At 31.1% G+C, this 15,742-nt stretch overlaps 1 protein-coding gene and 2 long non-coding RNA genes across 3 annotated transcripts; 2 read left to right on the top strand and 1 right to left on the bottom strand.

Moving 5' to 3' along the window:
* The first annotated feature begins 1,276 nt into the window (after positions 1–1,276).
* Positions 1,277–4,671, top strand: LOC125385627. Its single transcript, XR_007225107.1, has 2 exons — positions 1,277–4,507; positions 4,593–4,671. It is a non-coding gene; the product is annotated as an uncharacterized LOC125385627 (long non-coding RNA).
* A 2,963-nt stretch (positions 4,672–7,634) lies between these two features.
* On the top strand, positions 7,635–15,379 carry LOC100642730 (innexin inx1). The gene is made up of 4 exons (XM_003397635.4): positions 7,635–9,060; positions 11,090–11,197; positions 12,477–12,632; positions 13,043–15,379. The coding sequence occupies exons 1-4, from the start codon at positions 8,812–8,814 to the stop codon at positions 13,613–13,615; spliced, it is 1,086 nt and encodes a 361-aa protein (XP_003397683.1). The 5' UTR covers positions 7,635–8,811; the 3' UTR covers positions 13,616–15,379.
* On the bottom strand, positions 10,712–13,043 carry LOC125385626. The gene is made up of 3 exons (XR_007225106.1): positions 12,830–13,043; positions 11,056–11,357; positions 10,712–10,963 (listed from the first exon to the last, which is right to left on the bottom strand). It is a non-coding gene; the product is annotated as an uncharacterized LOC125385626 (long non-coding RNA).
* Positions 15,380–15,742: the final 363 nt, after the last annotated feature.

Here is a 15,742-nt window from a genome sequence, read left to right as displayed (position 1 = left end):
GACAAACGTAATTTGCGGGAACACGAGCGTCTAAAAAAAAAAACGACCACATCGAAATTGTTTCTGATCTAATTTTCTATGAAGTGTTGATTACCTTTACTGAAAGAAAGAAATATGTATATATATACATATAGCATAATATAATATATACACATAATTTTTATACAAACATACACAACATTTTCTTTATAGAAGAATAATAAGTGAATGTGGAATAAAAGAGCTTTAATTTAAAATTAAAATTAAAATTAAAATTCAAAGAATTATAACTTTTAACAAGTTGGCACTGAGTAACATATATAAATGACAAGAGATAGAAAACTGAGCAAGTGTTTATGTTAAAATATCGTTAGTGAATAATAATAAAGAACGAGTCGGAGAATGCGCGTGACGATTTGGCATGCATAGTATCATATTATGGAGATTTTGCTGCATGTGGCAAAAAGTGCAATGTAATTACACATGTAAAACATGCAAAATTCAAAATATAGAAACTCCAGTCACATTGATCGACAATTATTTTAAAAGATTAAATTAAATTATTATTGTTTTTTATTTCTAAATTTTATTTTTAAATACAGTGTTATTATCTTATTTCAAAATTTTGTTTTTCAAATTTTTTTCATTTTTCTTTTAACATTTATTAAGTAAAAACTTACAATTCAACATTTCTACAGTAACTTTGTAGAGTGGTCATTTGTTACGTTGTTAGAAATCAAGCCAAGTATAGCTTGCGGATAATATTTCATATCTAATTGTCAATCTCTTTGCTATATCGTTTTCTAAACAGTTCGAAGAAACAGAATGTGATACGTCCAGCGAACCGTTAAACAATTTTGACCTGGGTCTTATTAGAGACCTCCACCATTCAGGCTATAGGTACTCTGGCAACTGAAAAGTTAGCAATATGGTCGTGCAGGTCAACGAAGAGACAAAACTCGAAGGGAAACATTCTTGGAATACATAAACCGTTGGTGGGCCATTTTAAGCATCAAACTTTCACGGCTATGTTTTTTTTCTTTTTTTTCTTTTATTTATTAGAATATTTACAATCAATTCTCGTTGAAAATTTTCAGTAATTTCATTTGGCGTGATACAATGACATGGCTTATATTGTTTATAATAGTTGTTTATAATAGTATATATAATTGTACAGTATAGTATATATAATTGTTTGTAGTAATATAATTGTTTATAATAGTTTTATATTGTTGGTTCTAGTAGAATCTAAGGATTTAATCTAAAGGGTATTTTCTTTTTAGTCTGCGGATCTGGTCCGTCGTGTCTAGTAGTTGGGTGACTAATGGGTTGTGGTGGTTATTGACTCTTGTGTTATATCTGCTTCTGGACTTGTGTATTTCATTTTTGACTGTAGGTATCTTGAGGTCGCGGTGGATTGTCTCGTTGATAACATACCAGGGTACATTTATTAGGGATCTTAGCGTTTTCGTTTGGAAGCGTTGGAGTATTTCAATGTTGGAATTACTTGCTGTTCCCCATAGTTGGATTCCGTAGGTCCAAACAGGTTTTATTACGGTCTTATAGAGCGTAATTTTGTTCTGCGTGCTTAGGTTGGAGCGACGGCCAATGAACCAATAAAATTTTTTGAGTTTGTCCTTAAGTTGTTTCGATTTGTCTGTGATGTGTTGTTTCCATGTTAATCTCCTGTCCAGAGTCATGATTGGGCATTATTGAAGTAGTCTTTTTTCTTGTAGAGTCATTAACGAAAACGAAGGTTTAAAGAATAACAAAACTTTAATTTTACCTCAATAAATTTTATTAAACTCTACCCTTACAAAACTACTCTAAAGATTCTCCCTTTATAAATTTTGTATAGAAGTAATAATTACACTTTTCCTAACAGAAAGGTATATTAAGACAAGTAAATAAATAAATAAAGATAGATCAATTCTCTGTACATTTTTCTAATTTCTAGATGATTTTCTTTTCATCTGTCTAATACTCTTTCAATATTTCGTTTAAGTAATTTTTTCATTTAATAGGATACTCGCATTAAAATAACCCTACTGCAATTTAATCATATAGAGAGGAACTAAACGAATCAAACAATGAGGTCGAATACGTGAAACAACGCAAATGTACGATAACTAAGGAAATTCACAAGTATGTATTCGTTATCAGTTAGGAAAATTTTACGCCTATCTTTTGTTAAAAATAAACTCGTTTTGTAATTGTGAGAGCAAGCAACGTGTTTAATCTATATATATGCTGTTAAATCCCGTTTCTAATAATTCATAACTTGGTCCATCACGAGATTGTGGTTAGTATTTGCGTTCAATGTGCAGAAAATGAACAAGCTAGAAACAAGAATGTAGCGAGAATGAAAAAGTTAAGGATATGAAGGAAAGCCGTTCCCCAAGAGTAATCTGAGTCTTCGAATTTTTTATTGAATATATACAGATTCACAGATCAGTGGCATCAAAAAGTATCGTTCTAATTATAAATTCTTCAAACATTTTTAAATATTAAGTTTAGACTTTTTTAAATTAAAAATAATATGTTTGGGATACTTGGAAATATTTCTGAGAATAAAACTGAGAATAAAATTTTAGATTTTGAACTTTCACAATGATTAAGATGACATATTTGTGATTCTTCGGGTTTCATTTAGTGTTTCACTAATAGGGATTCAACACAAGTAGTATTATTCGTACATTGTACTTTGTTCCGACGTTTTATGAACATTCTGAAACAAGTGGTGTTCAACCCATTCATTACAGAACAACTGGAATCCAGAATCGTCACTAAACGTAATAAGATTGAGACTTAAAAAATCACAAATATGTCAGCTTCCAATTTGTTATGGCTACGGATAAAATAAATGGCTATTGTTTGTTACAAAAGCAATGTTCTTTATCAAAAAAGTAACAAAATAAAACCTCTTCCTTAAAAGAAAAGGAAAACCTCTGCCTCACCAAATCGACCATACTGTTCTATATCTAGTTTCGTAGATACCCGATCAGATTCACTCTAAGAATTATCGACTGTTATCTCTCTTCGGTTCTTATGATAACTATCATATTTGTCAAGGTGGAGACGTTTTTGAGATCTCAAGGTGACCTTTGTTTTTTTAAATGGAACTATATGTTTTCATTTAGCCAGGTTTGTAGCCCAGTCAGAAACAAATTCTTTAATCTAAATATGATAGTATTTCAAAGTCATTTAAGATCATTTACTGCCATTCAGAATTTACCTTCGTTGAACTTCTGGAAGTTGTTCTTTACCTTTCATATTCAAAATGATGATCTTAAATGTAAAACATAGTTGTACTCTCTCCAATGTGTCAGAAATAATTTGTTGGCAGGCATCTCTTATAGGATTTTCCATATCATCAGGGTTGTTGGGTTCTTTCCGATACACCTGACCTTTTTTAAGATAAAATCTAGAGACATTAAATCTGGAAACCTTGATAGGAAGGGTTCACTGCTTCCTGTTCCTACCCAACAATCGGAAAATTGACAATGTTTTGTGAAACTTTTTCTTTTTTTATTTATTTAGTTTTTACTTTACAATTTGTCCAACTGGACATTTGATAAATTGTTCTAACTCATGAAACTTCTGTTTGTAAACAAAAGTATCTATAATCCAAATAGTTAGTGTAAGTTTGAATCATGTTTACAACCGTATCAACGAAATATTGTGAAGAACAACGTGTGGATGTTCAACAAAGGTAAATTTTGAACGACAGTAAATGATCTTGAATGACCTTAAAACACTAGCATATTTAGATTAATAAATTCCTTTCGGACAGAACTACAAACCTGACTAAATGAAAAAGATAATTCCATATAGAAAACCAAAGGTTACCCTGAGATATCGAAAATGTCTCTACCTAGATAGATCTGGTAGTTACTATAAGATGTTCCTCTCGAAGCAAAGTAGGTTTTACTTGGGACATTCTTTTCTGCAACAAATAGTTTAGGAGATAACTGCGTGGTTCGCTTCAAATGGCATACCCTCTTTCTCTTTCTTATAATTTTATTATAAATATTTTCTTTTTTTGTACATTACATAAAAACACAGTAGTAGCATACGTATACACTGTACAAAATGATACTTTCAGCTGACAGTGAATTATTATATTTAAATTTTTGAGAAGTTAAAAATTACATGCGAATTGTTCTGAAGAATCTGTGGTATATCTTTAACAAAAATTCCATTACAAACTCATTACAAGCCAAGTGATTTATCGAGTCTTTTAATTAATAAACTCGACCGATAAGTGACGGCGTATGTATGAAAATATTTACACAATATCTGATTTCCATTTGCTACTGATACGTTTGTTTTTATGACATCGAATGAAACACCGTTGATACGTGCTCACAATCAGTGTTCGGTCTGCTCGTGCTGAATATCAGTATCTCATTTACGTTCGTTCTTTCTCCTTTTCTCATTTGAATTTGAATTCTTTTCTTATTCGAACATCTTGATAAGCATTCGCATAATGCCGAATTGCAGAATGTTTTGTGAGCAGTATTTTTCCGTAAGTAAAACTTTCGTCGAACAGTTTCAAGTTCTAAATTTATTTTTTCTCTTGAAGTTACAAAAACTTTGTCGTCGTTTTTTAGAGTTACCTACTCTTATTTTGCCCAACGTAAAACATTCCTTACCATGGAACAGTTTTAGTCTAAGGTTTGAAATGCAGCGGTAGGTTTATGGTAACCAGAACTCCTGTAGTTCGTCTCAGGGAGACTTTCAAAATTCCATGAACATATGTGTAACATGTGTCACCGTTTTTTTTTATATAAGTGAATGTCTGTACCAGTTCAATGCAACATACGTCAAATAGAAAGTCACAAAAGTGTACTTACAATGCATCAGTTATATTTCAAATATTTTATAAGGATATACTTCAGTAAAATTTTAATTGAAAAAAATTTTAATTCTATGGAAATAAAATAAAGATTCATTGATTTTTTTGTATTAGATAATCAATATTTGATTGCTGTTTAATTTTTATCAAATGGTAATAGGTTTTTACTTCTTACTAATACAAAAATAGAATGTGGGTTTAGCATGAATTAAGGGAGGAAATTATTTTTAGTAATCGTTCAAGTTCATGGTCAGTGTTTGCTCATAGAGTTATATATTACATTACACGTATATATTACACGTATAAAAATATGCTGTATTCTGTTTAATAAGATAAATATAATAAAATGAAATAAATTTATTTGTTCTCAATTTTTTTTCAGATTTAAGTTATAAAAAAACATAAACAATTATGTATTTATTTTCAAATTGGTAGTTTTGTAATATAAAATATCAAGTACAAATATATATAAATAGTATAAAAATCCATATTATAAGAAGAAAAATAAAATATAAAATTAGAATGATGGAAGAAATTTTTACGCTGACGCGTTCGTAAAACCGGTCGTCCTTTTTACGGCTAATATTTCAGCGTTCAGCATCCTAAACAAATGACAACGCAGCATACAGGAGACATGCTGGTATATACATATTTCTGTTTCTTAGGGTAAAATGCAGTCTTTTCAGGGACCGTGCATCTGGTCACGTACACATTTGCAGCGAACACCCTTCGCAGAACGACAGAATAAAAGAGTGAAACAAGGAAAAGAGAAGAACCTAGCGAACAGCACAAAATTGCTGATATTGATTGCATTATTTTTACCGCGTTGTTCGCATCCTGTGGAGTTTCACACACGAATTTATCCTTATAATTGAGTCTGAACAAATGTGAAACATACGAAACGTACAGTGTAATTTATAAAGGATATTGAGAAAGGAATTAAATTACTATTATTTATCACTGCATTATATTATTAACATCTCGTAACATAATGTGTTAAATTATAATATTTTTCTTTTATAAACAAATAGAATTTAGATTATAAAGTTAAATAATGTATCTTTCTCTAATTTATAGCTTTTTGATCATTATTTCTATATTTTGCACTTTTTCAATTAATATTTATACTAATTGATTTTTATGCAATAGTTATTAATGTAAATATTATTAACATAATGAAGAAATCAATCTTTACTCTATTAAATGTAACAATCAAATCTCATTCATCCTTTCTTATTTATTTTAGTGTTATAATGTTTATATAGATTTTGCTGTTTTACTTCCAATCTAGAAAGCGACAGAATCTATTATCAGTTATAATTTGTAAATATTTTCTAATGCCACTAATAGTAGTAACATAAAAATTACACAATTAGTATTACTTTCGAATATTTTACTATCAAATAAATATTACTTTGAAGTATTGAACGAGTATATTTAAAGTTTTCTTTTTTTGCTCTGTTTACAAATGTTATACGTATCATACAATAAATGTGGTTCACCTTGGCCCACTTATACCTTAAAGCAAGGATACATATATGTAATGAAAAGGATACAAAAAGAGAATATCTACGGACGTAAAATTCTCTTCGACTTTCTCCTCCCAAGTATTCATTAATTTTTCATATATCATAGTTTTAAGAACGACGTTATTGCCTTTCAGAGCGCAAATACCGCTTATGCAAATCCTACGTGCGATTCTCTTGTCAACCTCAGTGTTCAATTGAATTTAACGATCGAGTTAAACCGATTTACTTTCATTATGATATTCGAAGCGAACGAAAGACCGACAGAAGAGAAAGGAAGGAGAACCGAGCAGGCGAATAACGGTATGTAGTGGGTAATGGTAGCCCCAAGATGCTTTAAATTATCGCAACTCAACTTCTTAGTTTGAATACTGAGAGGAAGAAACTGGATGACTTTGAATGGAATATAAAAACTTGTATTTATTTTTTCTTATTTTCGAAAACTAGAGACACAAAAATTTGTCAAACAATTTTTACTGTTAAGATATTTAAATTTGTTTTTCTTATTTTAAATTTTTTAGAAAGTATACTTTCTTGCGTAAGTATTATACAGAATTGACTTATTAAAAATTGCAGATTATTATTTCATCTCAGGGTCAAAATAAAAGTATTTCTAACTATAAATTTCAATCACGTTCTTTTAGATTACATATTTAACTTTTAGATTATATGTACAAATATCTCATAGATATAAATATAAAACACATATATAAAAATTAAAAACACTACTACATCTCCAATTCTTAATCTGAAAATTTCGTAAAAGTTTGCTAAAATTACTTTAGAAAGTGATAAATTTAATCAAATCTAATCGTATTAAATATATTCATTTTATCTGGCCAATTTTATAAAAATTAAAATAATACCCCTTATTATGCAATAATAAGTGGGCCTTTCCGTATATTCAAATTTTTGCCGCCTCGCGCGCTTGTAAACAATCGAATCAATAAAGAAAAAACAAAATGAAACCAACGTAACAATCGTTGTATTGAATCCATTCTACAACTGATCACATTTCTCGATTGAAGTATACATTCAAGGTAGAGTTTTTCATCAGAAAAAAGTTGTTTAAGAAACAGTGCAAAGAATCGGTTGTACAACGGTAGCAGCCATGAACGCAGGAGCATGCACTATGGAATCAGGGTATATAGTGTATCATGGTATAAAGGGGGGAGTTTGAAGCAGCCGTCGGTCCCCCACCGTTTCGATCCCCACCTCCTGGGCCCTCTCCTACTCGTTTCTACTCCGGCAGTCCCCCTAGCAGATCGAAAGAGTTTCCCTCTCGCCCCTCGGCCGAACAACAAGCCACTGACTTCTCGTCAGTCGACGTTGAAGACTGCTACGTACATACGTGTATATGCCGACACAATTCGGTGTTGGCTGCTGCTCGCAACAACCCGTTCATCGTACGATCTATCTGCACGATATATCAAGGGAAAAAAGTGCCGTGCGGACAGAGGAGAGAAAGAAAGAGAGAAGGAGAAAGAGGGGGCTCGTGGCACGTCGGGGAGAGTTCAAGGTGCTGTACAATTTTGCGCTAGGCTGTGTTTCTCCACGAGAAATCTTCAGCCGACGCGACCGAAAGGAATAAGCAGGATTGACAGTGAGTGTCGTAGCTTTGACACGAAGCGAAGAATTACTTAAATCCGCGATGTCGCGCGATTTTGTGTAGATTCAAGAAACCGGACAATTATACAAAATTGTACGTAATTCAACGTAACACCAGACACTTCATCTACAATCGGTCAACAAGAAATCACGTGGAGAAAACGATACACCACCGATCGGAAAGCGGAGAATTCTCACACACGTGCAGTTGTTTATTTACGACACTTACCTAAATTGGCTGAAACGTGTTGCGCATTCAGATCGATCGATCGGTAACGAAAGATGCCAATAGAATATGCCTGTTTCTTGAACGCATCTCAGAATTAAATTTCTGCCAGAAAAGGGTCGTACCTATATAAGTCCTAGATCGCGGACGTTCGCGATCTCGTTCAACGTGGTTCGGTGACCGATTGCGCGCGCGGGCGTGTTCTCTTCGCCTCGAAGAAGAACAAGAAGCGGTGACGGATAGAGTAGGGCAGAAGGAAAGGAAGAAGGACGCTGAAGGAGAAGGAGAATTGAAAGAAAACGAAAAGAGGGAGGCACGCCGCATGGGCACAGCCGTACGACGATCGTGTGTCTGTTTCGTTTAGTTTCATTTCGTTTTACCGTTTTTCGAACCTGAACGTGGTAGATGAGGACTCGCAGAAGTTTCAGTTGATATAATTTTTTCTCCGTGTTTCTTTCTTGTATTTTATTTATTCTTTTTTTTTTTTTTTGTTTTCTTTTCGTTCGTGAACGGTTCTACCACGTGGGATTAGTTGTACGAAGGAGGACGCGCGAAACTTACGAGAATTTTGTAAACAACTGGAGGATTTATAAGTTTAATAGAACGAAAGAATCATGTATAAGTTACTTGGAGGTCTTGGACAATATTTAAAATGGCAGGAAATAACGACGGATTCGATGGTGTTTCGGTTACACAACCGCTTCACAACAGTGCTGCTTTTCACGTGTTCAATGGTGATCACGGCTACCCAATACGTTGGCAATCCTATTTCATGTATCGTTCAGGGTTTACCTACGCACCCTATCAATACTTATTGCTGGATAACTTCTACGTTTACTATGCCGGACGCATTTAATCGACAGGTGGGTAATCTAGTTAATGACTGCGTCCCTAATTTTCCAGCTTGAACTCACGTTTTAATCATAGATATGGTCGTTTGGATGATTTGCTTTTAACCTTCAGATATTTGACGAATATCGGCACGAGCTTGGTTCGTTGATAACAATAGAAGAATGTTGTACTGACTGATTTTTACTATGGAGGCAGTTTTAGGATTTAATTTTATGTATCAATAATAGAATATACATGCTATGAGAAAGCTTTGAAATTATCAGATTAATAGTGGAAAATGTTTTATTAATTATTAGAAATTGTTTTTATCGCGGCATGTTCAATTGCATAACATAGATAGATAAAAATGGGAATTTATTGTTTTGCAATCGTAGCAGCAGTTATTCCTTCCTTGTATAATAGATGTATATTATTTATGATATCTTTTGATTCTTTAATTAAATAAAGTATTAGTATAAAGTATTAATTATTATTAGTAGTATTTAGATAAGAATTCTTGATAAGTATTTAATTTTATGTTAGATGAATCTCATAATTATCGGAGACATAAACGTAATTAAAATTAGAGATCGAATCTTTTAAAAAATTTTTTTTAAACAAAATTTTTGCTTATTAAAGGCTGTATTGTTATCTAATTAGTTTGAAAGCTACTCGATATTTTTAATCAAAATCGCTGTTAATAATACAGAAAATATAGAATGACGAAATCGTTTCGGGTTATCAATGTTATCTCATATATAATTTTTTTAAATCTGTATAATTTCATGATTATTAGATTTGTTTGAATTTTTCAATTTTAATTCAATTTTGTATCTTCTATATTTATAATCTCATTATGTAAACAAGTTTTCCCCCTTCAGTAGATACATATCGTAGTTCTATAATATTTTTTTGAAATAAATACTTAGATTTGTACTTGTATTGTACTTGTATTAAATACTATCTACGTTAAGGAATTATACATCCTATTTAACATTAAAAAATCAAATAATTTAGACTTTAACGAGTTTATTTAATTGTAAAGAAATTAAATGTTATGAATATTTTTCGAATTATGATTTAAATATTTTTAAGTTCACCGCCACCTCTCACATCACATAAAATATATGTATATATTGTGTTTATATTTTTGAATAGCAAATTCACGCGAGTTGAATGAACAAAACCATTCTTGGAAATGATATACTATATATAAACAATTCTAGATACATGTATAATGTATAATAAAATACTATATACTATATATAATCGTATATAGGCAAAAACTTGTTCGATATATGATATATGATAATCTATGATAATGTTTATGTCAATCCCAAATTTTTAAGCAAATTTAATAATCAGTCATGTACATAATTCGAATTTATTCAAATTTTAAATATCATGATGGACATTTTATGTTTTTATAAGTTAATTTTTCAATGATGATTTAAAAGAATAAACATTTTCGAACACATATTTTAATATATTTTCAACATAATCCATGTTTTATTTAAAATTTAAATAAATATTATGAGTACTGATGATCATGATGAACATCTTTAGGATTTTATAAGAAATTTTGTTTTCTTCCACTAATCTCTTCTCTCTGTTCCTTCATATTATTTAATAAATATGATTTCCAATGCTATTGATTTGGACAAAATAAGGTATAAAAAAGTCTTGTATTTGCATATATTTGCAAATGTTCCGTATCATAATCTACATATTGAAATATTTTTCTAAAAATTTTATTATAACACCTAATCGATAATAACTATTATTCAAGTAATTTTTCAGAAACTTTATTATGATACTTAATTAAGAATAATTCATATAGTTGATATATAATTCCTTAATAATTATTAATTTTTCAATTTTTTGTCATGTATTTGTAACGCTAATTACCCTTTTGACCAATATTTCTGACGCGTCCTGTAAAAAGAACGAAACCAAATATATCGCACAGACTACAGACGATGTAGATATAAATTTAATCAACTACACCTGCAGTCTTTCATCATTACCTATTGTTGACAGAACATTTGTTCCTTTTATCAGGTCGGTGTAGAGGTGGCGCATCCAGGAGTGGCGAACGACTTCGGCGATGTGGATGCAAGGAAATATTATACTTACTACCAATGGGTGTGCTTCATGTTGTTCTTCCAGGTAAAGACTCGTTTATCAGTAATCTTGCACACGCGACAGATAAAGCTTGGCCGCGACAGCTGCGCGCGACTTCTCAGTTTAAGTTTTCCTTTACTGTCGTCGCTGTTCTCTTCTTTCCGTATAAGATATCCGAAACTGGTTCGCGAGCACGAATGCACCACTGCAAAAGATCGATCGGTTAAAACTTTATCACGACTCCTCTACTGATAATTCTGATGTATTTCTTCTCGCAATGTTATCACTTTTTCTTGTTATTTTTCGCGAGAACTGTTTTAATAAATAATCTTTATACATTTAACTCTTAATTTCATACGTCCGTATTTTCATTACTAACACAGATATGTTATTAAATTAGATTACTTAATAATTGTATTTATTCAATCACTATGTTGTAAATATTAATCTAATATAACTATTTTTTTATTAATATAGATTTTTCCATCAAAGACACTTAAAATTTTCCACTAAATTATGTTAATGAATAAAGATCCAAATTTTGAAAAACGAGTGATCTGTAGTTATGAATTAATGGTAGATAGAACACTTTACTTGAATTAATAAGTAGAAAGAAACTGACAAAACTGTTTTATTTAAAAATGTGTAAACACAATAAAGCTCCATTTTTTATAATGAAATTTGAGTCAGCGTCCGATTCATTGTCAAATCAATTTGTTTATCTAATTTTGAACTCTTCATTCAACAAATAGGGGAAAGATAAGTAATTGCAACCTGTTGCATAGGAAGATACATATTTGAACTGTCTTCTAAAAAGTTCAGATAAATATTATAGTTTTACTGTATATATAAGTATTTTTCATAACACCATTATAATTTCTCTCACAGATAAATCTAATATTAAATCTTCACATATTGCTGGAGACAGATTACATCAACGCGGATGTGAATTCCATAGGTTGTATAAGATTATAGTACAAGAGTATTTTCATTCATCTAAATATTATACAAGGATTGATATGGAGATTTTAGAAACTCCCGTTTATAAAAAGATATTCGTTAAATTTTTTTTAAATATATCCAATACCATAGGATTGATTCCAATCTTTGCTTTAACGAAAAAAATAAAACTGTGATATTTCTGCTACTGAGAGTATTTATCATTAGTGATAAATATTAAATCTATTAATCGATTACGATTCCTTGTAAAATTCCGTTTCTTTTATTGTTTATGGAGATTATTATGGATATAATATATTGTAATAACGTGAATATAATTTTAAGATGATCTATTAGCCAACCAAATATTCATAATTTTTCACAGGCAGTATTATGCTACGTTCCACAATGGTTGTGGAACATGTGCGAAGGCGGTTTGATCAACGCGTTGGTTATGGGTATGAATCATAGTCTCGATTGCGAGGAGAACATTCAAAAGAAAAAGTCAATGCTAATGGTTTACCTGATGCAGTATAGAAAGGTAATAAGATTATTTATTAAACATTTCATTATTTTTAATAATTAGAGTTTCTAAGATAAGTCGCAAAACCTAAATCCAAATATAAAACTAGTAAAACATTATATACCAATAATGTTAGAATATGAAATATAAACAGTGATACCATATAAAATACAATACTTAACTAACAATAAACAATAACATTTAATTTTGCATACCATCTTGTATTTCTAAATGACTAGTAGCTTTTCTGTCATTTTGATCAAACTTATTTGACCAATTTAATTCTTGAATCCTTCGAAAGAATTTTTCGACAGTGACACAAAAGCGTAAGAGCAAAGGCGAGAGGAAGGCTGAGACGATTTGGTTAGATCCAATTTGCCTTCATTGAGTCCAATTTATGCCAATTCACCGATTGCTTCTTCTTTCAGACACACAACACGTATGTGTATCGGTATTTCGGCTGCGAGGTTCTCTGTCTCATCAACATCTTCCTTCAACTGTGCCTGATGAATCAGTTCTTTGACGGCGAGTTCCTCAGTTATGGTCTGCGAGTACTCTCACTACCTGACGTTCCCCAGGAGGAACGTGTCGATCCTATGGTTTACATTTTTCCACGCGTCACTAAATGCATATTTCACAAGTATGGCGCGTCAGGAACAATACAGAAGCACGACTCGCTATGTATTCTCCCGTTGAACATCGTGAATGAAAAGACGTATATTTTTATCTGGTTCTGGTTTACAATCCTGTTAATTTTACTCTTGGGCCTAATAGTCTACAGAGCTGCCATAATCTTTGCCCCAGCAATCAGACCAAGATTGCTTCAACTATCCTCAAGACTTCCCTCTATCGAAACCTGCTCTAGCATCAGCAAGAAGATTGATCTGGGTGACTGGTGGCTTCTCTACATCCTCTCTTCTAACATGGACTCATTAATATACAGGGACTTCCTCCAAGAGCTCACAAAAAAAATGAGCGACACACATTCAGTCGCTGCTTAGGCTCAGATTTTCGTATTTTATAATTAAGATTGAAAAACACTGATTAAAAAATAACAGTTATGGACTGATTTATTGATTGGTCATTAGGACATAGGCAAATAATATACTGACCTATGTCTCCATCTGGAAATGATGAAGCGTTAAGAGAATTTATAGAGATATTTTCCTAACTAGCGCCTAGAAAAACAATTACTATGTACGACTGACGTAATAAATACGGTGAAGACACTCTTGATGCCGCGTTAAAGTGACCACTTTAGGATCTCCGTGTGTGTGCGTGTGTGTTTATGTGTGCTATTCCGCGTGTATGTAGGTGTGGATGATGTGTTTCGTGCACACGCACGCGAATCATTATTTTTTAACGATTAGATCCTGAGAGAGAATTGTTCTACATCTCTTTATTTAGTGTTCGTTCTCCAAAGCAAACAAAGCTATTTTATTTGTTCGAGAAGTATTGCTCAAAGCAAATTATTTCTACATAGGATATCGTGAGGACTTACTGTACGAGGATATCTTTTATTATACATTTTTTTGTCATGAGATCATTATATTTTTCTAATGTATCGATCTTATGGTTATAACGACATATGTTACTGCATGTTGTAAAAGTCGCTATTATGATACATTCCCACCACATAATGTATTCAAATCCATTCCTTTAGTTCTTTATTTTCTTTCAACAAAGATTTTTTTCTTTTTTAATATGAGTATATTGAATTTTTAAACGTACATTTTACGTTAAAATACAAATGGAGATAAGTTTTCAATGTGATCAAGTAATTACAATACTAGATAATAATTTTTGTATGGTTAATGCAAGTATATAACATATTTCTCGAATTGGGTTGTATGTCATATTGTAGTAGCGTTTCAGAAAAATGCAATATTTTTTTAATTACAAAAGATTACTAAGGAGATGGATCCTCAAATGTTATTATAAATTTGTTATAATTTTGTCCATTCCTGTGAATGTAAAAGGCGCATGTTGTCTATGCATTCTGTATATCGAACGACTATCTATCCATTTGTATTCCATCGACGGGAATACATTGTCGAAGAAGATTTTTATTAAATGTTATAAATTTTCAAGCAGATTATACCTTCCATTATGCTTTAACCAATTTCTATGTCCTAGTATATTAATGTATAAGTGCTAAGCAAATTGTATCATATATATTACATGTATTTCCTATTGGAAAATCAGAAACGGTAAACAAAAAGACGAGCCGAATTTTTACGGTACTACTTTAGACGATTAATAGGTGATTAATGAGAGAAGTAAAGATTGATACAGATGGATAATGTTTTATACAATTTTACGATTTATATTTAACTGCTACAGCGGTATTATATCAAATGAAAATATTCATATAGTAAGTACACCTATTGTTGTTCATTCCATTCATTGATATTTAATTATAGTAGAAGATTTTTCGTTTAGTTTACTATTTTGTTCAAACATATGAAATACGTAGTTATTTCTGTCACGATTTTACTTTTATATTTAGTGTTTATTTCTTTAATTTAGTAAGAAAGCTAAAATGTAAGGCTATAACATGCAATACAATGCTTTCCTTTCTTTTTCCTACAAGTTCTTTTGAGATTTACCTAATGCTAGAGAATGTTGTATACAGGTAAATGATAACGTAAAACATGTTGATAGAGATATCAAGAATATATACTTTAATTCAACCATGTTATGCTTTTTCTTTAGTATTATTATTATAGTATTTACAAAAAATAAAAATTTCGTATTTAAAAATACACGAATATTTTTTATTTAAATCTTACATTATTGAATCGAAGTTTTTGAAATTGTTCCTTTTTAAATCTTTAAAAAGATAAAAAACATTTTTCTTTAAATTAGTTTTCATTTATTTATTAAAATTTTTTTTGTAAACACTGCAATGAAAGGTCGTTTCTTATTGGACTTTCGTTTCATTCCATCCTTAAGGGTCATTAAGGGTGGAAGGAATTGTACCTGAAAACAAGATGGACAAATGTAAGGTAAAAGTAAACTCAGAATTTTCCATTAGAGTATGTTCCGTCCTTTGTATTTTGATTTTCTTCCTGCTAGGCCATAGACATTGAGTCCCTAAACAATGACTCTGACTGGGTGTCTGATAC

The sequence above is a fragment of the Bombus terrestris genome, chromosome 9 (genome assembly GCF_910591885.1).
Source record: "Bombus terrestris chromosome 9, iyBomTerr1.2, whole genome shotgun sequence".
In the NCBI taxonomy this organism is placed as follows: domain Eukaryota; kingdom Metazoa; phylum Arthropoda; class Insecta; order Hymenoptera; family Apidae; genus Bombus; species Bombus terrestris.
Note: the sequence above shows the minus strand (reverse complement) of the source record. Positions and strands in the feature narration are given on the sequence as shown.